Here is a 27951-nt window from a genome sequence, read left to right on the forward strand (position 1 = left end):
GCCCCCGCCCCCAGGCCCTGATTGGTCTGGGGACCAGGGAGCACAGGAAGTCTCCTCCCACCACCAGAGGCATGAGTGCTTAGTGGAAAGTGGGAGGCAAAGGGGTTCCACCACCCCCCAGACCAATCATGCTATGGTGGTGGGGAAGCCCGAAAGCATCCTGGCCCCGACCCTTCTGGTGTAGCTTCCCACGGCATTTCAAAAAAATGTTGCCCATTCCTGTTGTAGAGGCTCTGTTCTTAGCACTTAGCATGTTTTGTATTCAACAAACCCCCTACAAGACTATTTATTATTAACAATTTCTATTGTGTTAACTATAATGTAAAAATGAGGGTGTGCGCCCGTAATGGTTCCAGTCCAGCTTCCACTGAAGCTAATGAGAGAGCTGTGTTCAGTGAAAGCAGGACAAGGACCAAATTTCAAAGGGCCAGATTTTCAAAACTATTTAGGTAGTCTGTACATAGTGGTAGAGGAGGGGGTAAATCCCTGTCTTCATCATTCAAGGAAACCTTGCCTGCAGTTACCCATGTTGAATTGTGGTGGCTGTCACAATTCTGATTTTAGAGAGGATAGATTTTTAGCAGTATCATTTGACTAGTCACCTTTCTTTTGTTTCTGTGAGCTAGGGGATTAAAAATAGAAACATATATTTGTGGTTCAGCAAGATCTTCTCCTCTAGAGATCATAAGAAAGTAAAGTAAGTTAACATACGCAGAAAAGGAAATAGAAATATGCCCATCTTGGGGTTCATCCCAGGACTATGAGGCTGAGGCAGGACCTGACCATCCATGGCCTTCAGATACACACTGCTGGCTGTGTGAAGGAAGTGAGATGGCTAAAATGCTTTTTCCTGTCTCTGTTTATTAGTGAGTGTAAATGGTCTGACGTAAGAGAACATGAGAAACCAACTGAACAGGTAAGAAATTATCATTGCAGGTGTATGGTAAACTTGTTGTGTAGAGTACCAAATGCAGCAATCAACCAGCCCTCTCCCTGATGATTCAGTTTGGACAAATGTTCATTACAGGTGATGGGGCTGGCCCACTTTGCCCAATTAGTGTCTTCCTGAGCAATAATATTAAAAGCAATAAGGACTATTATGACTCAAGTCATCTGGGAAAAAACATGTCTGTCTTCCGCAGCATAAAAGTTTGAACTGTGGCACGTCTAGGCTGACCTGGAAACACCAAACTAACAAATAAAAGTTGCCCCTTTCAAGTCTCCTCCTATTTCTGCATGGCCATACTGGGTCAGACCAATGGTCCATCTAGCCCACTATCCTGTCTTCTGACAATGGATGGTGTCAGATGCTTCAGAAGGAACAAACAGAATGACAATTATCAAGTGATCCAGAACAAGGGATTGCATCAAAGATGTTCTTGGCTAATAGCAATTGTGGGACTTATCCTCCATGAACTTAACTAATTATTATTTAAAACCAAATAATTGTGGACTACACATCCCCCAGCAATGAGATCTGGAGATGGATTATACATTGTGTGAAGAAATACTTCCTTATGTTTATTTTAAATCTGCTGCCTTTAATTTCATTAGGTCCTTATGTTATGTAAAGTGGTAAATGACATTTCCCTTTTCTTTTCTTTATTTATTTTATAGACCTCTGTCATATCTCTCCTTAGTCCTCTCATTTGTAAACTCTCATTTTAATGTCCCCTCATATGAAAGTTGTTCCGTACCCCTGATAAGCTTTTTGCCCTTCCTTGTATTTTTTCCAGTTTTACTATATCTTTTTAGAGATGGGGCAACCAGAACTGGATGCAGTCTCCAACATATGGACATATAATGAATTTAAATAGTGGGATTATGTCTTATTATTAGAGCCCTACCACACTTATGGTCCATTCACACCTGTACTATTTGGAAGCTGGTAAATTTCAGGTTTTCAGCTATTTAAACATGAAGTTTCGCAGTGTTTAACAATGGGGTCCTGACCCAAAAGGAGATTGTCCTGTTGTAGACTGGTCATGGGATTGCCACCCTGACTTCTGAGCTGCCTTCAGAGATGGATTCTGAAGATAGCAACTGCAAAGCTTCCTCAAGGGATTCCAAAAGATAGAGGTGGATCTGGTCTGGGCCCTCCTCCCATTGCCAGAGCAGGAACAGGTCCTGTCCTTCTCCTGCCCAGCCAGAGATAGGATGCCCCCTTTGACTGGGTGCTCCTAGGAACAAGGAGACATCAGGTTTCATGAGGAAGGCCTTATTTCATGGTCTGTAATGCTTTTTTACAACTGTGAAATTGGTAGATCCCTATTTTTTATCTGGCCCTTTCTTAATGACTAGCCAATTAGCCCATCATAAGACAGGATTTTCAGGTCTCTCCTCCATGTTGGCCTTCTCTCCTGAGTCTCCAGTCTATCGCTCCGTCTCTCTCTGTCTCCCCTCCTTCTACTGCCTCCACCTTCCCTCTCTCAGCTCTCCTCCGCCTCCTGCCTTTCTCTCTTTCTCTTCTCCTCCCCCTCCTGCCTTTTACTCAGGGGACCACGGAACCCAAACAGCCGTTTGGGGCTCCGCATTCCCCGTGCTGCATGGGGAGTGCAGAGCCCAAACGGTCGCTTGCGCCACTTGCTCCCATGCAGCGGCCTGGCTGAGCGGCACAGAAGCCACCCGAGCGCCACGGCAGGAGGCGAAGGGGGGCGGGACAGTGACGTTCATGGCCAGGGGACAGGGCCTGGAGCCGCTGTCATGCTGCATGTCACTGCCCCGCCACCCTTCGCCTCCCGCTGTGGTGCTCGGCTGACTTCTACGCCGCTCAGCTGGGCCGCCGTGGGGAAGCAAGCGGAGCAAGTGGCTGTTTGGGCCCCGCACTCTCCATGCAGCATGGGCTGCCCAGAGACAACAGCCAGCATTTCAGCACTACAGAGTCACAGACATTGGGCTACTATATATATGACTCCTAACATTCTGCATATTGAGCAGATGATTTCAGAGAACCATCTCTGATGACTTCTAGATCTCATTCTTGGGTGTTAATAGCTAATGTAGACCCCCACCATTTTAGCTATATAGCTCATTTATATTTTCCACTATGCATTACTTTGTAATTAACAACATTGAATTTAATCTGCCATGTTGTTGTCCACTCATCCAGGTTTGTGATATCCCTTTGTAACTGTTTGCAATCATCTTTGGCCTTTGGTACCTTGAGTACTTTTGTATTGTCTGCAAACTTTGTCATCTCACTGTTTACCCCCTTTTCAAGATCATTTATGAGTCTGTTGAACAGCACTCGTCCAAGAACAGATCCTTGGGGGCCCGGCTCTCTATTTCTCTGTGAAAAGACACCTTTATTCCTATTCTTTTTTCCTGGCTTTTAACCATTATATAATCCATTAAAGGACCTACTTATCCAATTACTTTGTGTAAGAGCTTTTGATATGGGAGCTTGTCAAAGGCTTTCTGGAAATCCAATATCAATAAGATTACTGTTGTCCAATTGTTGACCCCCTCAGAGAAGTCCAACAGATTGATGAGGGATGGTTTCCCTTTATAAAAATCACATCAACTCTTCTGCAGCATATCTTGTCTAATGATTCTGTTCTTTATTATAGTGATAACCAACAAGCCTGGAACTAAACTTAGGCTTACTGGTCTATGATTGCCATAATCTCTGCTGGTGCTTTTTTAAAAAAGCAGTATTACAGGCAGTCCCCAGGTTACGTACAAGATAGGGACTGTAGGTTTGTTCTTAAGTTGAATTTCTATGTAAGTCAGAACTGGTACATATTGTAGGGGAAACTCTAGCCAAACATTTCTCCAGAGCTCAGTTTTATTCTCCCACCCCTCACTTCCCTCAATCCTTTATTCTCAAGCTCAGGTGTCTGCTGAGAAAAGCCGCTCCACATCTCCCTGGTCTGCTGGGGGGAGGAGGGGGCGCTAGCTTTGCGTCTCCTTGGTCTGGTGGGGGGAAGCGGCTAGTGCGGGGTTGCCTCACCCCGTTTGTAAGTAGGGATCCGATGTAAGTCGGATCCATGTAACCTGGGGACTGCCTGTACTTTAATCTTCAGCCATCTGGTACAGGTGACAGGTTACATATCACAGTTAATAGTTCTGCAAATCCATATTTGAATTTCTTCAGAACAGTTGGATGAATACTGTCTAGTCCTGGTCATTGACTGTTTCAGTTTGTTCCAAAATCTCCTTTACTGACACCTCAGTTTGGGACAGTACCTCTGATTTTCCACCTAAAAATGACTCAGGTATGAGATTCTCCCTATCTTCTTCAGTGAAAATCAATGTGAAGTATTAGTTTCTCATAATGTCATTGTCTGCCTTGAGTATTCTTTTAGCCCCTTGATCATCCATTGCCCTCAATGATTGTTTGACAGGCTTCCAGCTTCCGACATTCTTTTTTCTTCATTGTTTTGACTTCCAATTTCAAAGGACTTTTTTTGTTATTGCTTCTGATTCTTACTATTTAGCCATGGTGGTATTTTTTGGTCTTCTGACCTTTTTTTTTTTATATGGTGAAATGCATTTAGTTTGAGACTCTGTTATGGTATTTTAAAATAGTTTCCATCCAGCTTGCAGGCATTTCACTCTTGTGACCTTTCACTCTTGGAAGGTAATAAAGTGATAGGGAATAGCCAGCATGGGTTTGTGAAGAACAAGTCATGCCAAACTAATCTGATAGCTTTCTTTGATAAGATAACGAGCCTTGTGGATAAGGGAGAAGCGGTGGATGTCATATACCTAGACTTTAGTAAGGCATTTGATACGGTCTCGCATGATATTCTTATTGATAAACTAGGCAAATATAACTTAGATAGGGCCACGATAAGGTGGGTGCATAATTGGCTGGATAACCGTAGTCAGAGAGTGGTTGTTAACGGTTCTAAATCCTGCTGGAAAGGGATAACAAGTGGAGTTCCTCAAGGGTCTGTTTTGGGACCCATACTGTTCAATATCTTCATCAATGATGTAGATATTGGGATAGAGAGTACGCTTATTAAGTTTGCAGATGATACCAAACTGGGTGGGGTTGCGACTTCTTTGGAGGATAGGGACATAATTCAGAATGACCTTAGCAAGTTAGAGAAATGGTCGGAGGTAAACAGGATGAGGTTTAATAGAGAGAAATGCAAAGTGCTCCACTTAGGAAGGAACAATCAGTTCCATACATACAAGATGGGAAGCGACTGTCTAGGAAGGAGCATGGCAGAAAGGGATCTAGGGGTCATAGTGGACCACAAGTTGAATATGAGTCAACAGTGTGATGCTGTTGCAAAAAAAGCAAATATGATTCTAGGTTGTATTAACAGGTGTGTTGTAAGCAAAACTCGTGAAGTCATTCTGCCGCTCTACTCTGCACTAGTTAGGCCTCAGCTGGAGTACTGTGTCCAGTTCTGGGCGCCACATTTCAAGAAAGATGTGGAGAAATTGGAAAGGGTACAGAGAAGAGCGACAAGAATGATTAAAGGTTTAGAGAACATGACCTATGAAGCCAGGCTTCATGAACTGGGCTTGTTTAGTTTGGAAAAAAGAAGATTAAGGGGGGACATGATAGCGGCTTTCAAATATCTAAAAGGGTGTCACAAGGAGGAAGGAGAAAATTTGTTCCTCTTGGTTTCTGAGGACAGGACAAGGAGTAATGGGCTTAAAGTGCAGCAGGGGAGGTTTAGATTGGACATTAGGAAAAAATTCCTAACTGTCAGGGTGGTAAAATATTGGAATAAATTGCCAAGGGAGGTGGTGGAATCTCCCTCTCTGGAGATATTTAAGAACAGGTTAGATAGACATCTGTCAGGGATGGTGTAGACGGAGCTTGATCCTGCCTTGAGGGCAGGGGGCTGGACTCGATGACCTCTCGAGGTCCCTTCCAGTCCTATGATTCTATGATTCTATGACTGTTCTTTTTAATTTCTATTTAATTTGCTTTCACAGTTTTGTGAAGTTCCCCTTTTTATAGTATAATGCTACAATGATGTATTTCTTTGATATTCTCTCCCTCCCTCTCTCCAAATGTTATTCAATCAGTGGGAAATTTCCATTGCCCCCTACGTCATACAAAGACTGTTCCCCCAAGACACCACCTTATATACACGTACAAACAAATCACTCCTCACTACTGATGTTGACAGGTTACCATCCTCTGATACTACTTAGATGCCACCCATCACAGTGTACCTACTGGTTTGATTAGATCATCTCTAGCCATCATTCTGTCAATTTAGTTAATTTTCCTGAACCTGGGTCTGTATCTGTGAGGAGTGGGTACCAAAGGTCTTTTTTAATGAGCTGGTAGTACCATGTGATTTCAACTTATGATCAGTACCAATTATTGTTCTGCACCTGGGCCTATTACCAATTAGTGTTTTGCATTCTCAGCCCTGTTTGTGCCAAGTTCTATGAGCTGGGGCCTGCCTCTTGCTCACAGCTTAGCTTTGCTTTATGTTAGCCATGTTTTGTCCATTGTTAGCTAGGCCTCATCTCCTCAGCCCAGACCCGTGCTGCATTGGCTTATGTTTTAGCCCTTTATCATACTACAGGAAGAAGCCCTAGTGGCTGAAGATATAAAGCACAAGGAACATTAACAAGGACCGAATAAAGAGTATTAGAAATGTTTGCTTTAGGTGGGGAATCTATCATTTGAATCATTTGAAAACTAGATAACACTGAACAGTTGAGAACAAAGTAAAAGAAACTGGCTGGGGGAAAACTGTGAGCTAATAAACCTTCCCATAATTCTGTAAAAAAAGAAAAAAATAACAATATGGCTATTGGCCAGTCATGCCTATCTTTCCTACACTGACCGAGAGCTTCTTTCACATGGTACAGGCAGAAAAATATGAACTGGACAGGAACTCTGCTCTCTTTTGCTCTTATCTGCTAGTGGGGAGAACCAAATACTTAAATATGTACTGCTACAGAAGTATCCAGTACCCTTTGTTGAGAGCACATTCATTGCAAATACTGTTAGCACTTAATTGATATATGTTTTTATATTATAACTGAATTTTAGACTTTTTTTGTCTTTTTATTTGAAAATAGGAAAATTTAGTGCTGGTGATTAAAGGAATTGCATTTGCAACACTGAATACCTGTCTCCACCAGATTGATACCAGGAAATGGCATTTTCTCCATATCTTCTCCTGAAAATGTGCCTCAACCCAGATCAAGACTTCTAGTCATGAAAGTATAGCTAAACTCTGCCTCTATTCTGAAACTGCCAATAAAGATGACTGCTCTACAGGCACACCAGGGAGACGCGAAGCTAGCGCCCTCTCCCCCCCCCCCAGCAGACCAAGGAGACGCGGAGCGGCTTTTCTCAGCAGACACCTCAGCTTGAGAATAAAGGACTGAGGGAAGTGAGGTGTGGGAGAATAAAACTGAGCTCTGGAGAAATGTTTGGCTCGAGTTTCCCCTACAATATGTACCAGTTCCGACTTACATACAAATTCAACTTAAGAACAAACCTACAGCCCCTATCTTGTACGTAACCCGGGGACTGCCTGTAATGTAGTTATCAAAGAATGGACAGATAAGAACATACGAACATAAGAATGGCCGTACTGGGTCAGACTAAAGGTCCATCTAGCCCAGTAGCCTGTCTGCCGACAGTGGCCAGCGCCAGGTGCCCCAGAAGGGGTGGACCGAAGACAATGATCAAGCGATTTGTCTCCTGCCATCCCTCTCCAGCCTCTGACAAACAGAGGCCAGGGACACCATTCCTACCCCCATGGCTAATAGCCTTTTATGGACCTAACCTCCATGAATTTATCCAGCTTCTCTTTAAACTATGTTATAGTTCTAGCCTTCACAGCCTTCTCTGGCAAGGAGTTCCACAGGTTGACTACACGCTGTGTGAAGAACTTTTGCTTAATAGTTTTAAACCTTCTACCCATTAATTTCATTTGGTGTCCTCTAGTCCTTATATTATGGGAACTAATGAATGACTTCTTTATTCACCCTCTCCACACCCCTCATGATTTTATATACAGTAATTCCTCATTTAACATGCTAGATATGTTTCAGAAAATGATCGTGCTAAGTGAAAACGTGTTATGCGGGGTCAATTTTCCCATTGAAAATAATGGAAAAGGTGAGGGTTGCATTTCAAGCACACGTGCGCTCGCAGCTCCAGCCTGCACTTGTTAGCAGCTGGAACCAGGACAGAAGATTGGGGGAAAAAGGGGACTGGGTTATAGCAGAGAGGGGAGGTGTTTGGCTCTGGAGAAAGGAGGGAAAGGACAGGGGAGGGGGCTTGCAGCCAGCGGCTGGGTTTCCCCAGCTTGCCTGTCACTGGCAGCTGTGCAGGGCTTCCTCTGCCTCCTTACAAAGCGGCGGAGGTTTGCCACTCGCCACGCAGTTCCCCGGTTACCCCTTCTGGCCAGATGCCTTGTGTCCGGCCAGAGGGGGTCACCCGGGAATGGCACTGTAAGCGTCAAACTTCTGCCGCTTTGCAGGGAGGCAGGGGAAGCCTCGCGCAGCTGCTGGCCACTGGCTGGCCCTAGCGAAAATCGTGTTATTGCGGGGACGGGGTCGTGTTGTTTGAAAAATGTTCCCTAAAAAAAAAATTGTGCTATCGCGAAAACGTGTTAAGCGGGCACGTGTTAAGTGAGGAATTACTGTACCTTTATCATATCCCCCCTCAGTCTCCTCTTTTCCAAACTGAAAAGTCCCAGTCGCTTTAACCTCTCCTCATATGGGACCTGTTCCAAACCCCTAATCATTTTAGTTGCCCTTTTCTGAACCATTTCCAAGGCCAAAATATCTTTTTTGAGGTGAGGAGACCACATCTGTACACAGTATTCAAGATGTTGACGTACCATAGTTTTATACAGGGGCAGTAAGATATTCTGGATCTTATTTTCTATCCCTTTCTTAATAATTCCTAACATTCTATTTGCCTTTTTGACCGCCGCTGCACATTGTGGACATTTTCAGAGAACTGTCCACGATAACTCTAAGATCTCTTTCCTGCTTTGTCGTAGCCAAATTAGCCCCCATCATACTATATGTATAGTTGGGGTTACATTTTCCAATGTGCATTACTTTACACTTATCCACATTAAACTTCATTTGCCATGTTGTTGTCCAATCACTTAGTTTTGTTAGATCTTTTTGAAGTTCTTCACAGTCTGCTTCTATCTTGACTATCTTGAACAGTTTAGTATCAACAAACTTTACTACCTCACTGCTTGCCCCTTTCTCTAGAATAGATCATTCATGAATAAGTTGAATAGGATTGGTCCTAGGACTGATCCTTGGGTCAGTACTTCATTACCAATTCTCCAAAAAAGTAAAAAAAATCCCTGTATTCTTGAACTGCCTACTTTACTCTGCTGCTGAAGCAAGGTGCATATTTGATGCTAATGAAGTGCCGCTATGTTTGAATCTGTAACTATTTTTGGACCTGAGTATCTTCAGCACATTTGATCCCACCCACTCATCTTCCCAGGCCACTAAATAATTTTGTGTGCTGCAAAATTGGACTGGTGAATTAGGGCTTGTCTTCATTATGTGGTGGATTGATGCTGCAGAGATCGATCCACTGGTGATCAACTTATCGTGTCTGCTTAGATGAGATGAATTGATCTGAACACTCTCCTGTTGACTGCAGCATTCCACCAGGACGAAAATAGCAGGAGTTAACAGGAGAGCGCTGATCTTATAGCACAGAAGACACTGTAGGAAGTATGTCAACTTCAGCTATGCAATTTGCATAGCAGAAGTTGTGTAGGTTAATTTGGCAAGAGTGTAGTATAGATTAGGCCTTAGAGGTGAAGAGTTCTATACTTCATTACCAATTCTCCCAAAGAGTAAAAAAATCCCTGTATTCTTGAACTGCCTCCTTTACTTTGCTGCTGAAGCAAGGTGCATATTTGATGCTAATGAAGTGCCGCTATGTTTGAATCTGAGTAACTATTTTTGGACCTGAGTATCTTCAGCACATTTGACTAGAGGGGATTAGGACTTCAGATTTCTCTAGTTTCTTTTATGGGCAACACTCTTAGTATAAAGCAGTGTCTCAGCTAGTTATAACCAAACTGTTTACAAATTTAGAATAGTGAGAACACAGAAAAAGCTCTTTAGGTGATAGAAGTATTATGCAGGTAGCGGTAGTGATGAAATATTTCAGCTTTTAAAGATTGTTCCAAATATTTAAATTTCTCTAGGGTGATTTTATTTCCTATTTTTTCTTTTCCTGGAGTGTCTCAGAGACATCACAGTAATTTTCCACTAGCTTTAAAATTGCAAAGAAATAGATTTGGATAAAGAAAAGTTGGAGTCATAGTCTGCAGGCTGAACTATCTTGTTAGAGCTAAAGGTAGCTACAGTCTGTTCCATTTTAGGTAGTAAAAAATGAGGGGGGCCTATCCAGAGATCTAACGGAGTAAGAGCTAGGTTCTGTCTCTAATGCTGTCTGTTGCTTTTAATAAACTTAAAAGCAACAGACAGCATTAGTCAGACAGCATTGGTCTGGTAGCACTTTATAGACTAACAAAACATGCAGATCAGGCATATCAAACTCGAAGCCTACCGAGGGCCGGACAAACTAAAACTGATAGCTTTCAGGGCCAACCCAAATGGTTTGACCAAAAAAGAAAAAATTTGTTGTCAAGCATTTTAGGTGCGGGGAACAAGGCACCAGTACCAGACACCTGCCAACCCTAGGGCCACCAAAGAAAATGTACTTTGTTGGAAAATCTTAGTTATTTATTTTATAGATTACATTGCAGGTATATTTTATAATATTACAATAATTTGATGTATAAAATTGTTATTTACTCATATTACATAATTTTTAAATTAATTTAACATAATTGTTAATTTAAAAATAAATTTAAGGTATTTTTAAATTTTGTATATGATATATAACTTGTTTTGTTGAAATAAAAACAAGTACAGACCATGGTTAATCAAGTAGAACAGGCTTCTTTGTAAGTTTGAGATTTTGTATAAAGATATAATTATTCATGCAATTGCAAAAATTGACATATTTATTGATATAAAATTAATATACATTTTGTGATTTTATTTGGGAATAAATAAATGAAAAACAAAATATTAACAAAATAACCCCTTCCGCTCCCCTAGAGCCAGGCACTCCCATACCCCCATTTTAACCCAATCCCCATCCACTCCCCCAGAGCCAGCCCTCCCCAGCCTAATGCCTCCCTCCTACCCCAGAGCCAGGCCCCCAACCTAATACCTGGGTCCCAGAGTCAACGTTACTGCCTGATGCGCTGGGTGGTGTGAGCACAGTGGCCAGCTGTGAGTGCCTGCTGGAGTGCCCAGTGCAGAGCACCCAGATGGCTGTGAGAGCATGTGCAGAGCAGCCCAGCCGGCCGTGAGCAGTTGCTGCGGCACAGAGAGGCCCGGCTGGCTGCGAGCAGGTACTTGGCCATGTGCTCCGAGCAGCCAGTGGGCTGCACTTCATTCTTTTATAAAAATGTTCTGGGGGGCCGCAAAAAATTTTGATTGGGTCGCATGCAGCCCTCCGAACACCAGTTTGACATGCCTGATGTAGATGGTATCATGAGCTTTCGTGGGCACAGCCCACTTCTTCAGATGACCAGAGTGTTGGATGTCCAGGACAAGATTAGGATGTGCAGACCCAAAATAAATAGGGGAGAAGGAATGGAGGAGGTAGGAGGGAGGGAGGAGGGGAAAAAAAGGAGGGGGGTGGGAAACAAGGAGCAGAGGGTATGAAAATATCAAAGGGAAAAACAAGTAGGCAGAACTGGAAATCTATAAGCACCTGAAGATTGGATAGCTAAAAAGAGGCAGATAAGGATCAAAGGATAGTAATTAGATAGGAAGGGTACTAACACAAGAATCTACACCAGTAGTCCCCAACCTTTTGGGGCTGCTGGTTGCTGCGTGCCCGGGGCCGCACATGCGCCACTCGCCTGGGGTGGGGGCCTCGCATGCACCGGGTGCTCAGGCCTCGGGGCGCAAGAATGGCTCGAGCCAGCCCTGGTCACTAGGTGGGCGCACATAAATGCCCCAGTGGGTGCCATGGCGCCCACGAGCACTGCGTTGGGGACCCCTGATCTACACAGACAAAGAGCTGTTGTCACCTTCAATGAATGTTAGGTTGATACTGTCTAACCATCCTTATCGCAATTGAGAAGGTTATCAGTGGAGGAACTGAATTTGTGGATGAATTATAATTCCAACACCTCTCTGAGTATTTGACTGTAGAATTGGTTTGTGACACAATAGCCACCTGGAGATCTTTTAAAGAGTGATTAGGTAGATTGAAAATGTTCTCCAGCAGGTTTCTGTATGTTTCCTTTATGTGTATCTGATTTGTGTTCATTCTTTCCCGTAGGGATTGTTCAATTTGTCCATTATATATAGCAGTGGGGCATTGCTGGTATAGAATCAAATTACTGGATGTGCAGTTAAATGATCCTTTGTTTTGGTAGCTTATGCTCCAGTGATGAATTCGCTTGTATAGATATGTGGGCAGAGATGGCACCGTGGTTGATTGCAGGACTGGGTTCCTGGATGCTTTTGATGTGATTGTGTAGCATGATTACCAGAAAGATTTCTTTTCAGGTTGGGGGTTATCTGTTAGCGAGAATAGGCTTTTCCCTCAAAGCCTCTGAGAGTGAGGGATCATTTTTCAAGATGGATTGCAGATTGTGTATAATGCGTTGGAGGGGTTTGAGTTGTGGACTGTGGATAATAACAAGTGGAGTTCTGTTATTTTTTCTTTTGGGTCCATCTTGAAGTAGTTCATGTCTGGGTACTCTCTTGGCTCTGTCAATCTGTTTTTTCACTTCTCCTGGTGGTATGTCAGTTTTAGGAATGCTCTATAAAGATCCCGTGTTTGTCTCTGTCTGTGGGATCGGAGCAAATCCGGTTGTATCTTAGGGCTTGGCTGTATACAATAGATTGAGAAATTTGTATGGGATGGAAGCTGGAGGCATGAAGGTAAGTGTAGTGGTCAGTGGGTGTTGCTTTTGAGTGTACCATAACCTTTCTTCAATTTTTACCAATCTGTTAATTAGGATAATGTCCAGCTGTCCCCCAGAGAATATTGGTTGCTTTAGATCTGCCTAGGAAATTAGATGTGTGGGCATTAGCTGAACAGAGTGGATATGATTGAGTTACAGCAATTTTTCTGATAGTCTCACAGTAAAAAAAAATTAGAATTGCTACTATAATGCTCCAGATATTTCCTTAGAATTTATCAATACAGTCTAAACAAGATTCTCAATCTGGAACCTTTCAAAGAGCATATAATATTTCTGAATGTGAAAAAAATAGAACAGTGTTTCTCAACCAGTCGTATGAGTACCATCAGTGGGTACTTGAGAGAAGTCTGGAGGGTACAGTGCTTTATTTTTGTACTTTTTACACCCCAAAATGTCATCGCCCACCTAGCTATGATTAAGTTGTTTAAACAAATGTGTTGCAATGGTAGAAAAATATTTTGTGTCTGAAAACTGTAGGTACTGGGGGTATTTATATTAAAAAAAGGGGGGGGGAATTATATTTTTAAAAGGGCTATTTGAACTAGAACATTACTTGTACTGATTTTTCTAATGAAGCCCTTCCCTGAAAGAGATCTTTCCATCATTTAGATTTATTTTACTTTGCCATATGCACATTAAGTTCTTCAAGTTCTACCTGAATCACTGAGGTCAACATCTGAGCCCAGGAATCACCTAATTTGTGATCGACAATAGGATTAAAGTGAAATTTTATTATTTCAAAGTTAGATAGGATTGTATCCCATCTAGTAAAAATATCATGACTTTTCCTGAGCTAGTTTTTAAAGAAAATACTAAATACATGCTTTCCCCCCCAACACCTCAACTATCCACATATATTGATGAGTGACTGATGAATTCCTCTAATAGATTCTGACAGGCAGGTTAAAAGACAAATGGGACAAAGGAGAGAAAATGATACATAGAAGTCATAGAAGAGATTTTTAACCTTTCATTTATGGGCCCTAAATTTCAAAGGGAGATATGGACTGTAGACTTCTCAAGGGCCCACAGACTACAGGTTGAAAGCTCCAGAATTAATGTAAATAGGTAACGCAAAGACAATCTGAAACAATGGATGGCAGGACCTAAAATGTTTGTGCCCCACCTGCTGAATGGTGGTTGAAAACTGCTCATCAGTGCCCCCTGCTGTACATCACTGAGCTTGATGCCAATACTAAAAGAAAAACAATTTGAGAAAGCTAATTGTGCAGAAGATATTTAAATGTTTTTTCTCTAAGTTGGCAGGTGGTTGGTTACAACTCTGTGTACACAACTGATTTTTTGAGAGAGTGGGCTATTTATCACTAATGCCATTCTATTCCAGATATTTCAGTGCAACTTGATGGAAAACTACAACTAGTCAAGGATGACCTTTCATGTTGGAGCAATTTCTCCTGTTAATAGACAAAGATTGAATCCCCCCCATAAATCTCCTTAAGTACAGCTGATGTGCTTACGTTCATAGGAACCCAGAATTTTAGCTATTTGTAAAATAATGTATCTGGTTACAAAATAAACAGAGCTATATGAGCCAAGGGCTTTGCTCAGGGAGAAAGCATAGAATTCTAGAAGATCTCAATGTTAGTAAGTTGGTCAAGGGAGAGGTGCTATTTAGGCAGCTTTACTACGTAAATTTTGCACGATTCCACTTGGATAGAATGTCCTATTTTAAATGGTTAGCATCAATGAAGCCTGGAGTCATTGGTATATCTATTAATGCATACAGCTTTTTATCGGGAAGGTGCCTGCCTCAAGGCAAGAGGCAGCTCTATAGTGACTAGAACAGGAGGGTTATTTTGTAAAGAACTGAAATTCAATTTTAGTCAGAGGGCTGGGGGACAAATAAAACTATGTAAAGCCTTCAAGCCATAGATCCTTTTGTTACACCTTAGGAGCTACAGTAAACTCAGTTCATGTTCAATCTGCTAAAATGGTCAGCAATGAAACAATGTTTCTGACTCGGGGAGGGAGTTACTGCATGGCCTGACCTGGGTCATATGAAGTTATTTTTGCAACCCTGTGGGCTAGTCTATAAAAAAAGATTTTCTAAAATTTTGCAGAAATCAATGTCATGGAGGCAACAAATACATTGACTAGGCTGCCATTTCATAGGTGACTCCAATTTGACAGCAGTAGATCAGAGTATTTTGCTAAGATGCCAAGGTATACATTTTTGACTACTTTAGTCTTAATAACCTGCCATTACAGTACGTTACTTTAAGAGCTCCATCCACCTTTGAGGGTAGAAACAATACCTGCCTAATAGTCCAATGCTTCAGATACCAAGCACTTTTATGCTTAACTGAACACCTCTAGTAGTCTAATTAACTTTTGTGGAAATACTTGAATGCGTAAGTGGTTTGTTAGATAAGGACCAGAGTGCTCAGTACTTTGTAAGATCAAGCTTTATACATGAACAAATGAAAGTAGATGATTTGTCCAACACCCCCTCAGCAAGACCACCCTTTGGCCAGAGCCAGAACTTGAAACCAGGACTCACCCCTCCCCATCATCAATAAGGAAATTTATTTTTACTGGTGAAAGCAAAAATACCATGGAAGTTTAATAGTCTATTAAGACAATTTATGACAGGACATGGAAAATAGAACAGTCTAAAAACCCTGAAAAAGTTTACCCCAATTTATCACTAGAACTAGCCAGATGTAGGGATATTCTTCAAATAGTGAGCACAAAGCCCACCATCATTTAAATTTAAATAGGATGAAAGTGTTCAGAAATGCACACGTGTAAGAAACTGCTATTGTTCAAAATGCAGGGCCACATTCCTCAAAATCTCACTAAAAACACCACCAGTTTTCTAATTGAATCCAAACTTTAGGATATGCACAACACATTACAAAGTGAAATATAATTGGAACAAGACAAATCTCAGTTTTCCCCCAATTTTAATGTGAAATTTTCTGAAAAATTTAGAACACCAATTTGTGAGGGTAAACTCCATTGGAGAGAGAAAATACAGAACGCAGGTAACCACGCAGCTGGGGCACCTTCTTGATCATTGGCAGGATTTGTGAGTCCACTGTCTTCTGGTCTGCCTTGCGTTGTTCTGTTATCTCGTATTTCTGAAGAACAAAAATCAAGAGTTAATTTATCAGTTGTGTTGAAAAAAAAGCAATAAACTTTAGCTAAATTTAGCAGCAGCTCCTTTAAGCAACTCATGCTATGCTGCAAATGAAATCTCTAAAGATCATAATACACAACAGATATACACAAGAGACCATGAAATGCCTATTAAAAAAATTCAGGGCCATTTTATAACTCAGTATACAGTATAAGATTGTACCCATGAAATAGACACTGCTTCCATAACTTGTGTAAAAACACCTACTTAGTATGGAGTTATTTTGATAAAAGCAATATTAAGATTTTTCCCTCCTGATGTGGGAGAGAAAGCGTGGGAGGTGATGTCTGAAAAGCTCTGTATCTCAAAAGTTAACATGGCTGCAACACTTTTCCAAATGCAGTAATATTACTGCATTTTAGTGGTTCTAACCTTTCTTCTCAAATGTTCTTAGAAATTCTTAAACATTCTATGTGTTTCATGGAAAAACAAACTCTTAATCTTACTTCCTTCTCGGTGTCAAAGATTTCGCCTTCTTGATGTTTGGGCTTACGCAGCCTCTTCTTCTTAAAGTATGCATCAGTGAGATGTTTTGGAAGTTTCACCCCAGAGATATCAACCTTGGTAGATGTGGCAATAACAAATTTCTGGTGAGTCCGGCGCAGGGGGACACGATTGATAACCAAAGGTCCTGGTGGCACAGGAGAGAGAGAGAAAAGAAAAAACAAAACAAAACTTAGAATGAGCTTAATACTGGAGAAACAGTACTTTCTTCTTGTGATATGAACAGACTTACAATGAATTCAACAGGAATTAAACACTTGAGTGAAAAAAGGCTCACCTGTTACCAGCAACAGGCCACTGGCAAGCTGCTTCAGAAAGACCACACGCTGAAAGCCAAACACAATAGGACATTAGTCTCAGCCAACAATGTTAAATGCAGTTTGATGTTTGGGAAAAATACCAGGACTTAATTTTTGTCCAAAGCTACAAGGGAGACAAACTTTAGCCACTAAAGCAAAAGGCACAGCATATCAAATCCACACTGTTCCAAGCTTGGGACCCAACAATTGCATTCCTAAGCAGACCCTTTCGTAAAGGGAATGGATTTACATTAGGTAAAGCCTGGCAATCAACTTGCAAGTCCTTCCAATTTTTAACTTATTGGAGGTATAAGCAACGCATTGTTTACACTTAATTTATAAAATGTCGTCTACATGCCAGTCAAGGAAATGGGGAAACCCCCCCTGCTCCTACCACTGATTGACATAGCTAAGCCAATAATCCCTTTGTTCAAGGAAGTGGCACTCCTTCCTACACAGAAGGGGACTATGCCATCCTAGGCTCTGTATAGTATACAGACACTTCAAAGCTGTATTGTTTCTGCTTGTGAGAATGTGGCATTTTGTTTCTAGAAAGAATCACAAAGTTTTGCAACTCAATATAAAGCATTGATGATCAAAACCAACATTAAAATTTTTACAATAATTGGGTCAGAATGTATAATTGTTTATTCTGTTTTGCATTGGTACAAAGTTCAAACTTATGGCCTTACACTCTGTAGCTAGTAGAGCTATGTCTACACTGCAAATGGATGCCTGCAGCTGACTCTGCTTAAGGAGCTACAGGCAGTCCCTGGGTTACGTACAAGATAGGGACTATAGGTTTGTTCTTAAGTTGAATTTGTATGTAAGTCGGAACTGGCTCCAGATTCAGCTGCTGCTGCTGAAACTGACCAGGGGCTGACTACAGGAAGCTGGAGGCAGAATTGCTCTGCCACAGCAAAGCCTCAGAGGTGCGGGACCCCTCTGCCACTCAGGCTTTGCTCCGGGTGTCCCTGGTCTGCTGGAGACAGTCCCCAGCAGACCAGGGGCACCCGGAGCAGCTTTTCTCGCCCCGGAGGTCGAGGTGGCTGGACCGCTGCGCTCTGGGCGGTCCCGCTGTCTGCGAGAAAGCCCCGTTCGTAAGTGCGGATCCAACGCAAGTCAAATCCACGTATCTCGGGGACTGCCTGTATTTAATTGCTATGTACACATTATAACTCTGGCTCCAAGAGCCTCCCACCTCATAGGATCCCAGAGCTCCAGCTCCTGCTTGAGGTTGAATGTGTACACACCGCTATTAAACAGACCCTTAAGCCTGAGCCCTGCACACATAATTGTAGCATAGAAGACCAAGGTGCATAAAGAATTAGACTAGGGCTACTTTACACACAGCCTGTGGTTAAGTTTGGGTTTGCAGCCTGCAGATGGGAGCCAAAACAAAAAAGTGGTCAATATAATGGTCTTCTGTTGATATGCATTTTAGTGGTTCAACTCCTGGACTGTAGTTGCTCATTAAAAGTGCTGTCATATGGGTGGAAATCGGGTAAATATTGCACGTTATTAATATCAACAGAACTGATTTAAATGGGGCCTATGTATTGTGTTGTCTTGCTGTAATCTTTGTATCCATGCCCGTCAGTGTGAAAGAAGCCAGTTGCATACATATGCAACTATACTTAAGCTGTGGCCCTCTGGGCTTCCAAAGTTGAATAGCCCTGAGGTATACAAATGGCTCAGCACATTTCATAGTATGGAAAGGTCCCTTTAACCAGTTGTGTTTATCCTCCTCCATCCCCCCAGCTCTGTGTAACAAGATAACTTAGAATACACTGCCTTGCATATTGCTGTGTGTATGTGCTGAAGGGAACTTATCCTTAATAAGACCGCGTAGGGTAACTGTACAAGAAGGCACTGATACAACTATCTAAACAGAATGAACTACATGGATTTGCAAGCCTGGTTCCAAAGCAAAAACAGCTGAACCATGCATTTTAGATTACTTCCAGTGCTCCCTCTAAGATTTTCTATCCATTAGTGAGTTTCGTCTTGTGCACCCATTTTGAGGTCATGTATGCTTGTGCAGATGGGTGCCACAATGGCACTCATTAACAAATAATTTTTTTTTCCTGGAAAAGCAAATGTGTTCTTTGGATGTGGCAGAGCTTTTCCAGGATACCTCCTGGTTTTCCTCAAAAATGCCCCTTTTGGAAGCTTTATTGAGAAGGGTACCTGAGAGGGGCACTAGAGACATTTCATTGGCTCTAAGATAAGGAGTCTCTTACCTACACTGGAGAGTAACGAGTGAGATCACTGCCTTTATCTTTGTGCCACTGCAGTGTAAAATGGCAACACTGCATAATGTTGCACAAATAGCATGAACACCCACTGGCACAGCCAGGCAGAATCCAGGGCAGGCCCAAACTCCAGGCCTAGCAGCTGCCTTGTCTGCCCTGGGAGCAGCTACCATGCAGCCCTAGCCCAGCTCCAGCCCTTCCTCAGGGCTGAAGGGGGGTGGGGGCACGGTTGCATGGCAACTTCCCAGCTACTCTTGGGTGTCAGCCCCAGCCACCTGAGGAGCCGTGCCACCGCAACCATGCAATCCCGGTCCCAGAACAGCTGGGGAGTTATGTGGCCCTGGCCACAGCCCTGGAGAGTCAGGGACAGCAAAGAGCTGCCCAGCTGAGTCTTCCCTGCCCCCTACTATCAGCAGCTCCCCTCCCCTCAGCACACAGCTGTGTTGGTCTTCCAAGGATGTGGGTGGGAGATTATAAAAAAAATGGTGTTAGTATGGCTAGACCTAAAGGGATGCTTACTAAAATGCCATCCAGTATGTTGAAGAATAGTTGTAGCATGGAAAAGTATATGAAAGACAATTATTCTCTACCTTGCCTCTGTGGCGACCAGTGAGAATGATCAGAACAGTTCCTGGAGTAATAGAAGCCCGCAGTTTCCTCTTGTGTTGGCAGAAGGGCTTTTTGCCATGACTCAAGAGCTTGCGAGGAACATCTTCAGTTGGATAATATCTAGGCTAGGGGGAAAAAAAACCAACCAGCAAATTGTTAACCAAAACTGTACTTTTACTATCCATCAGTCAGCTTAGCTAAAATAGTTTCATCTGAGTTCTGAGCCTTCCCCATTAGTGACTGATTCACTTCTTGTTTCATAGGAAGACTATCTTTCCTGAAAAACCTGTTCTGTTCTATCCTCTTCAGATTTTTTATGGTGTGCACTGAATTCACTTTCTAGTAGGCCACAAGTGGGCAATCTAAGGCACGGTGCTGGATGAAATCCCCAGCTTGCCTGGATCCAGCCCTCAAGGGTTAGGGCTCCCATCCCAGCCTGCTCCTGAGCTCTACCCAGACCTCAAGGCTGCTTCTCAGCAGCCTCCTCCAACACAGTGAACCCCTCTTTTTGGCCCCACACTAGAGGCTCTACAAAATCTACTAGGTAAATGTGGGGAGTGTGTCTCAAATTAAAAAAAAAAAAACAAAAAAAACCCAGGTTTTTTTGTTTGTGCAGCGCCAATATTTCAGGGTGTCAGTGGCCCCCCAACCCAGAAAGGTTTTCCACTCCTGCAGTATACTAACATTTTACATCAAGTAGATAATCAGTTACATGGTACAGAAAAAAGTTGTGTGATTGTTTACAATTTACCAGAGAGGAGATGCCAGAGGAGCTCTACTATGATTCTCATTCATAGGCTTATGCCCATTCACACAAGGAACCTAGTTTATCATGGAGGGTTGTTAGGGTATTCCCATGGGAATCTCCTTAATGGTGAATGGAGTAGTTTCCCATAACTGTACTAGGGATGTAACAGCATAGTCAATTAACCGATTAGCCTAAGCTCATAGGTTAATGCTACAGACTACATGCATTTCTCCTACCTTCACCAGGAAATTTTTCAGCAGGTTGGCCAGCACCCCAGCTCAATCCTGGCTCACAGCAGGTTCAGGACCTACCCCCACTGTGGTTCTGCATTTCTTTATCAGAGGCAGCAATGCTAGTCCATGAGGGAAGCTGTTTTTTAAACTGGCTCCCCTAGTGGACCAGTTCCCACATGGCACCCCATGCTGCTACCTCTTACAGAAGTAGCAGTGAAGAGTGGCAAGGGGCTCCTTGGGAGCCCCACTCCCAAGTCTACTGAGTAACCAAATAAGAATTCAGGAGGTTAATCAACCATTCAATTAACTGATATTTAATACAATTAAACTGTTCATGTTCTCTGACTCAGGCTATGTTTACACTGCCATATTCTGCATTATAGACTAGGGATTTTAGCAAGTAGTTGACTACCTGATAAGCACAGCGGCCCTTATCGATAAATCATGTATCAAATTATGTTGCCTACATCAGTGTTTCTCAAACTGTGGGTTGCGACCCCCAACTTACAGGGAGAGTCGCAGCTGGAGCCGGTTTTTTCCTTGAACAAAATTGTCTTTCCCCATGGGATCCATCTGGTAAAAACCCATGAAGTACTGGACAGAAGCCCAGCAGGGACAATTTTCCCCTGCCATGTCTGGCAGGGGACTGAGGAGCACCACGGAGTCTAATGAAGGGGGGGCAGTTGCTGGGCGCCAGAGTTTGTGCTGCTCTGGCCAACGTGAGCAGCAGAGATTGGCAGCTGGCCATGTGATACCTCCCCTACACACTGTGAGCTGAGGCAGCCAAGCCAGGCTTCAGGAGCAGCCACTTTAAAAGTAAGAGTTTCCTCCTGCCTGGCTCTGTGGGGGATTAGATTGGAGCAGGCTCCCAGACTCTGAAGATGCCTGTCTCAGGGAGAGGAGGTATTGCATTGGAATGCGGGGGCTACTGGGGGGAAGGGGGGGGGCTGGCTCAGGGGAATGGCTGGGTGCAGTCCCAAACTGGACAAAATGGTTCCACTTTTAACTTTAGCTCCCACCCCCACCCTTTTTTTTTTTTTTGCTTAACTTTGGTGGTGGGGGAGGGGCTGGTCACACACATTCGTTTAGCATTTTAGGAGGTCATGGTATCACAGTTTGAGAACCCCCATGCCTACATAATTAGTCAGATAACTGCAATTTAACATCCTTACTACAGGTGTGAATAGCAGTGTACACCAAGATGCAGTGCTGTGAATCCCCATGTGAACACTAGGCATGAACAAAAAGTTCATGAACACTGACCCTGTGATCCACAGTGTTTCAACTTTGAAGTGTACAAGAGCCCCAGTGGGGGCTCTTGTGCATTTCAAAGGGGAAGCACTGGCATGGAGCCCACAGGTCCCGCATGGAGCCCAAGTTCCATGCAGCGTGTCAGCTTTGAAATGTACATGAGTCCCTAGCAGGGACTAATGTACATTTCAAAGTGGATGCGCCCACATAGAGCCTGGAGTCAGCAGGGGACTCCCAGTAGGCCCCAGGTTCCACACGGTGTTTCAGTCTTTGAAATGTAGATTTCAAAGAGGAAGCACCACCACTGCGCCCCTGCTCCATCCCATGGAACAGGAGGAAACCAGCTCACCCCATCATCCCTCCCTTGCTGCCTCTGTAATAGAGGGAGGGGGAAGAAACTAGCAACTAGTTGCTTAAATCCCCACTGCAAACATCTGGAAAACAGTAAGGTGATAAGGTAACAGCCAACATGGATTTGTAAAGAACAAATCACGGCAAACAGATCTGACAGTTTTCTTTGATAGGATAACAAGACTTGTGAATAAGGAAGCTATGGACATAGCATACCTAAACTTTTCTAAGGCATTTGACATGGTCTCTCATGACCATCTTATCAATAAAATAGGGAAATACAACCTAGAAGGAGCTACTATAAATTGGGTGCATAACTGGCTAGATAACTGTTTGCAGAGAGTAGTTATTAACAGTTCACAATCATGCTGGCAGGGCATAACAAGTGGGGTTCTCTAGGGGTCTGTTTTGGGACTTGTTTGGTCCATTATCTTCATCAATTATGAAGTCTGCAGATGATACCAAGTTGCGAGAGGCTGCAAGTGCTTTGGAGGATCTGGTCATAATTTGAAATGATCTGGACAAACTAGAGAAATGATTTGACGTAAATAGGATGAAGTTTAATAAGGGCAAATGTAAAGTATTCCACTTAGGAAGGCTCAATCAGTTTTACACATACAGAATGAGAAATGGCGGTCTAGGAAAGAATACAGCAGAAAGGGATAAAGGGGTTATAGCGGACTATAAGCTAAATAGGAGTCAACAGTGTGATATGTTGCCAAAAAAAAAAAAAAAAAAAAAAAAAAAAGAGAAAGAGCAAACATGATTCTGGGACGCATATTAACATGAGTGCTGTGAGCAAGACACAAGAAGTCATTCTCCGCTCTACTCTACCCTGATTAGGCCTCAATTGGAGTATTGTGTCCAGTTCTGGGCACCACATTTCAGTAAAGATGTGGAGACATTGGAGAAGGTCCAGAGAAGAGCTTAGCACACTCCTTCACCCCCAGGCCAATCAGGGCTTGGGGGAGCTGTGCAAAGCTTCCTTTGCCTTCCCCCTGCCCCAGAGTGCAGCACTTCGAAGTACCATGCGCTCCTTACAGGGCAGGAGGAAGTTTCATGCGCTCCTCTACCCCCAGGCCCTAATTGGCCGGGGGTGGGGGAGCTGTAGGGCCTCCCTGGGCCAGATTCTGTCCATGGAGTCCCCTTTCCCTGATACAGACAGTGCTTGGTCCTGCAGTGAGGGCAGGGGACTGGACTCAGTGACCTCTTGAAATCCCTTCCAGTTCTATGATTACAGACTACTAAAAAGTACATTCTGTTGTCTCATACATCAATGCAACTCTGTAGTTCAGCATTTAGCAGGACAAAATTCTTGTGTAATTTACTTTTTTCATTAGTTTATTCTTACCATTTTACGAACTTTTACCACACGGTTGCCTCCATTCTTATCTCCACCAACTGGTTTCGTGAGGGTAGCAGGTGCTTTCTCCCTCTTTTTCTTCTCTATCTACGGACAGCAAACAATAAATTCCAAGCAAGTTAACTTGTGAAAGTTTGATACACAATGTATTTAGTCCAATGTGGAAATTCATTCCCTTTATACCTTCGTTTCTGGTGCCTCATACTTGCGCTTGTACATGGCTTTTCTGGCATACATTGCTGATCGGGAATATTTCCCAATTCCTCGGGCCAGCACCGGGTTACGACTTGCATGGTGCTTTTTAGGCTTCTTTGCCTTCTTCACACCTGCCTTTTGCTCGCCTGCCATCTACCAAATATCAAAACAAAGCATTAGCGAGGTGTTAAAACAAAGTGCACAGGGCAAAAAAATGGAATGGCTGCAAAGAACAAAAGCAAATTATACTTTAACCCGATGTCCAGACGAGTGCTTTCAAAACCCATCATGTTCCTACAGTGCTCTTGAGACCATCTGGCTCTATTTACTATTCCCTCTCCCATCAAAGCCACCTAAACTAAATGGAGCTTAATCAAGATGCACAGGCCACCTTATCCACTGCACCTGGCTCGTAACACAAGTCCATCTATATCATAAGTTCCATGTACTAACACTGAAGTCTCACTCAGAGAAGAGGAAAATGCATACACAAAATGGGGGCTGCAGTTACATGATAGCCCATCGAGGGAAGTGTTAGAGGCCATAGCCATATAGCAGCTTGGGCTTTTACCCACTCTGCGAGTCCCTGGGCTAGGCAAGGCTCAGAAAGGATTTTACTGGCAGGGAGCACAGCCAGGCGAAGGAAGGCATCCCCCTCTCTGGGCCCACACGCGATCTGCTCTGGCTGGATCACTTTTAATCGCTTCGAACCAAACGGCTGCTGACCTGCGGGGCTGGGGCTGCGCTTTGGAGGCTCCCAACCTGCTGGTCACCGCGCCGGAGAAGGACTCCAAGGATCACCTTCCCACCCAAGGGCCTATTCAATCTGCTGCGGTAGCTGCCGGCTCCCCAGTTACACAGTCACCACAGCGCGCCAACCGCGGCCTACACTCCCCGGAGTCACCAGGGCCCGCCGGCTCCGCGCATACACGCCCATTGACATGCATCCGGGGCCCCTAGAGCCATCGAGCAGGCCTCGCCGGCCCTGTAGAGCCTCCTCGGGGTGGATGGCGGCGGATGGCAGCAACGACTCCCCAGCAACAAGGCCACCACTCCGCCATTCTTACCTTCCCAGAAGAGAAAGGGAGCAATATCCGGGAACCCGGCCCTAAAACGAGTCCAGCGTCTGACGTCACTCCGTACACTCCAGGTGCACGCTGGGAGATGTAGTCTGTAGCCTGTAAAGGGTTGCTGGTTGGCTATAGGTCTCGCTACGGAGGGAGTGTCAAGCTCTGGGTCAGAGGGAGGACTCTTACCATCTACAGTAGTTACAGAATGGGGTAAAGGGAGTTGGTCCCGAGGGAGCCTGAGTGGATTTTGGCCGGGGGATGGAGAAGGAGGTATGTGTTCGTTACAGGACTTATGGGTTCTGTTCTTGGTTGTGCAGATGACTTACATTCCCTCCTACCATGTTGCAAATAGCTAAGTATTTAACTTCACTAGCTGGAACTCGTAAAAGCTAAGTTGCGTAAATCTGCAGAATTGGGGCCTTTGATTAATAATAAACGTAATTTTATAAAGGTTACTTAAGGTGACACCATTCACTTAAAACACAATTGCAGACAACAATTGTACCTACTCTAATATGTAATCCCCACAAATGAAAGAGATCGAGGGGAGGGGGGTAACTTTCTTGCTAAGTTTATTTACTTTCGAGAGCATTTTGAGTGTAGTATACTGGGTATTTTGTTGAGCGTTAGTTATGGTTCCTCTCTTATGCAGTACGATGACGCCAACGGGGGAGCAGATAGATGCCTTATAGTTTGGAAGAGTTTTGTTTTTAAAATAGCACCCTTTAAAAAAAGGAGTTGTCAGCAAGCGGACAGATTTTAAAACGCCTTACAATCAAGTTAATAGTATCTCTAAATCATCCAGCCATCATTGCACGCAGATCCCTCTGGCCAGCAGAGCTCCCGGGCTGCGCAGCTCTCTGAGTTGCACGCTGCCCGCGAGGCGGGGTGCTGCGAGCGCGCGGAGCGGGCACCAGACAGCGCCCCGCCCGCACCCATGGAGGCTGGGCCGGTCGCAGGCAGATGACGTCGGCCAGGCTGCGCCGAGGCTCTGTGTCTCCGCGGCCTGGCGGCGGCTGCTTTTCACGCTCCTCGCAGGCCGCGTCCCGCCGGGCGAGGAGTCGTCCCCCCTCCCCCTCCCCCGTGAGAGGCTGAGACTCGGGGGGACGGGCAGCTGCAGGCGAAGATGACATCGCGGAGGTGAGGCGGGAATCGGGGCCAGCTGCTCCTGCAGGGGGGCGGGGTCCCATTTGGAGCCAGGGGCCCGGCGGGGGGCGGCAGAGACCCCCCGAGGTGGGGCGAGCCCCCCTCCTCCTGCTGCGGCTAATGAGGAGGCGAAATCACCCCCGGGTGTGATCCGGGGGAGGCCGGGGCTCGCCCTGTCACATCACGGTTGAATGTATCCCGGGGCCCCGGCCGCCTGGCGCGCCAGGGCAGGGAGGGTTCGTGCCGGGGGGCAGCGGGCGTGAGCAGCAGAGGCCTTAGGGAATGTGCGGCTCAGGGAATTAAAGGCTGAATCCGCTCTGACAGTTATCAGCAGGCGAGCTGATGCTTTAGGGGGCTTCGCCTGTCGCGAAGCAGCCTGTGGTCTCCTTCCAAACACCTGCAACATGGTTAGGGTTTAGAATGGAAAAAACTCAATCAAATTTGGGTTTGATGTGTGTGTCTCCCCCCCCCCCCCGTCTCATTTTTACTTTGTAAAAGGTTCTAGTTTATTGTTTGCAAATACATTTTTCCGTGTATTTTATCTACCGTCCCCCCCCCCCCCCCCCGGTAATCTTATCATAGTAATTGAATTCAAGGAGCACTATCAAGAGAGAAATATTTGAATTTTTACCTCTATGTGAATCCTTTGGTTATGAAACCTGACAGTATTTTTAAAAATCTGATTTGCTTTACTCTGATTACTTTTAAAAAACAACAACAAGGAGTCCTGTGTCACCTTAAAGACTAACATATTTATTTGAGCATCCCTTCCTTGGTATTCACACCTCCTCATCAGCTGTCAGGAGTGGGCTACATCCACCCTGACTGAATTGGGCTAGTGAGTACCAGTCCTCCACTTGATAAGGTAACTCCCTTCTTTTCTTGTGCTAGTATATTAATGTCTGCCTCTGTAATTCCACTCTAACTTATCTGAGGAAATGGGTTTTACCCCACAAAAGTTTATGCCCAAATAAATCTGTTAGCCTTTAATCCTAAGGCTAGGGAAGCTAAGTCCCGGAGGCTAGATGCTCCTCCCAGCATTGGGGAGCCTGGGCTGGTACTCCAATCCCTCCCTTCCCCATCCCACCACAGAAGAGCACATACAAATCTAGAAAGGGATTTAGAGGTCATAGTAGACCAGAAGCTAAATATGAGTCAACAGTGTGACACTATTGCAAAAAAAAAAAAAAAAAAAAAAAAAAAAAGCCGTCCTGATTCTAGGATGCATTAACAGGAGTGTTGTGAGCAAGACACGAGAAGTAATTCCTCTGCTCTTCTCTGCGCTTATTAGGCCTCAGTTGGAGTATTGTGTCCAGTTCTGGGCACCATATTTCAAGAAAGATGTGGAGATATTGGAGAAGGGCCAGAGAAGAGCAACAGAAATGATTAAAGGTCTAGAAAACATGACCTATGAGGGAAGACTAAAGAATTGGACTTGTTTAGTTTAGAAAAGAGAAGAAGCGACATGATAGCAGTTTTCAAGTATCTAAAGGGTGTCACAGAGAGGATGGGGCAAATTGTTCTCCTTGGCCTCTGAGGATAGGATAGGAAGTTATGGACTTAAACTGCAGCAAGCGAGCTTTAGGTTGGACATTAGGAAAAACTTCCTAATTGTCTGGGTGGTTAAACGCTGGAACAAATTGTATAGAGGGGATTATGAAATCTACATCACTGGAAATACTTAAGAGCAAGTTAGACAGACATCTTTCAGGGATAAAATACAGGACTATGTAGCACTTTAAAGACTAACAAGATGGTTTATTAGGTTATTTATCTTGTTAGTCTTTAAAGTGCTACATAGTCCTGTATTTTGT

The 27951-nt window shown here is 44.0% G+C and overlaps 2 protein-coding genes across 4 annotated transcripts in view; one reads left to right on the plus strand and one right to left on the minus strand.

Annotated features, from left to right (window-relative positions):
• Positions 1-15860: 15860 nt before the first annotated feature.
• RPL6 (ribosomal protein L6) lies at positions 15861-24098 on the minus strand. Its single transcript, XM_075898754.2, has 6 exons — positions 23910-24098; positions 23715-23813; positions 19762-19905; positions 16895-16943; positions 16560-16744; positions 15861-16054 (listed from the first exon to the last, which is right to left on the minus strand). Exons 1-6 carry the CDS (start codon positions 24072-24074, stop codon positions 15902-15904), a joined length of 795 nt encoding a protein of 264 aa, XP_075754869.2. The 5' UTR covers positions 24075-24098; the 3' UTR covers positions 15861-15901.
• Positions 24099-25133: 1035 nt separating this feature from the next.
• Positions 25134-27951, plus strand: part of PTPN11 (protein tyrosine phosphatase non-receptor type 11) — a 50287-nt gene continuing 47469 nt past the window's right edge. For 2 of the 3 annotated variants that reach the window (XM_075898750.2, XM_075898752.2), the window contains exon 1: positions 25958-26131. In XM_075898750.2, coding sequence (XP_075754865.1) covers positions 26118-26131 — 14 coding nt within the window. In that variant the 5' untranslated portion in view covers positions 25958-26117. Of the gene's footprint in view, positions 25262-25957; positions 26132-27951 lie in introns of those variants that run through there. The other variant, XM_075898753.2, reaches the window with a different exon arrangement.

This window comes from Pelodiscus sinensis, chromosome Z (assembly GCF_052426305.1).
Source record: "Pelodiscus sinensis isolate ZL-2025 chromosome Z, ASM5242630v1, whole genome shotgun sequence".
In the NCBI taxonomy this organism is placed as follows: domain Eukaryota; kingdom Metazoa; phylum Chordata; order Testudines; family Trionychidae; genus Pelodiscus; species Pelodiscus sinensis.

What these genes read in the sequence shown, in the direction of transcription:
- RPL6 (XM_075898754.2), bottom strand. Translation starts at nt 24,074, where the DNA reads ATGGCAGGCGAGCAAAAGGCAGGTGTGAAGAAGGCAAAGAAGCCTAAA. An exon ending in TGGTAAAAGTTCGTAAAATG is followed by an intron (nt 19,906 to 23,714) that starts GTAAGAATAAAC and finishes TTTTCCCCCTAG; the next exon opens with CCTAGATATTATCCAACTGA. An exon ending in TCTTTGACACCGAGAAGGAA is followed by an intron (nt 16,055 to 16,559) that starts GTAAGATTAAGA and finishes TTTGTTCTTCAG; the next exon opens with AAATACGAGATAACAGAACA.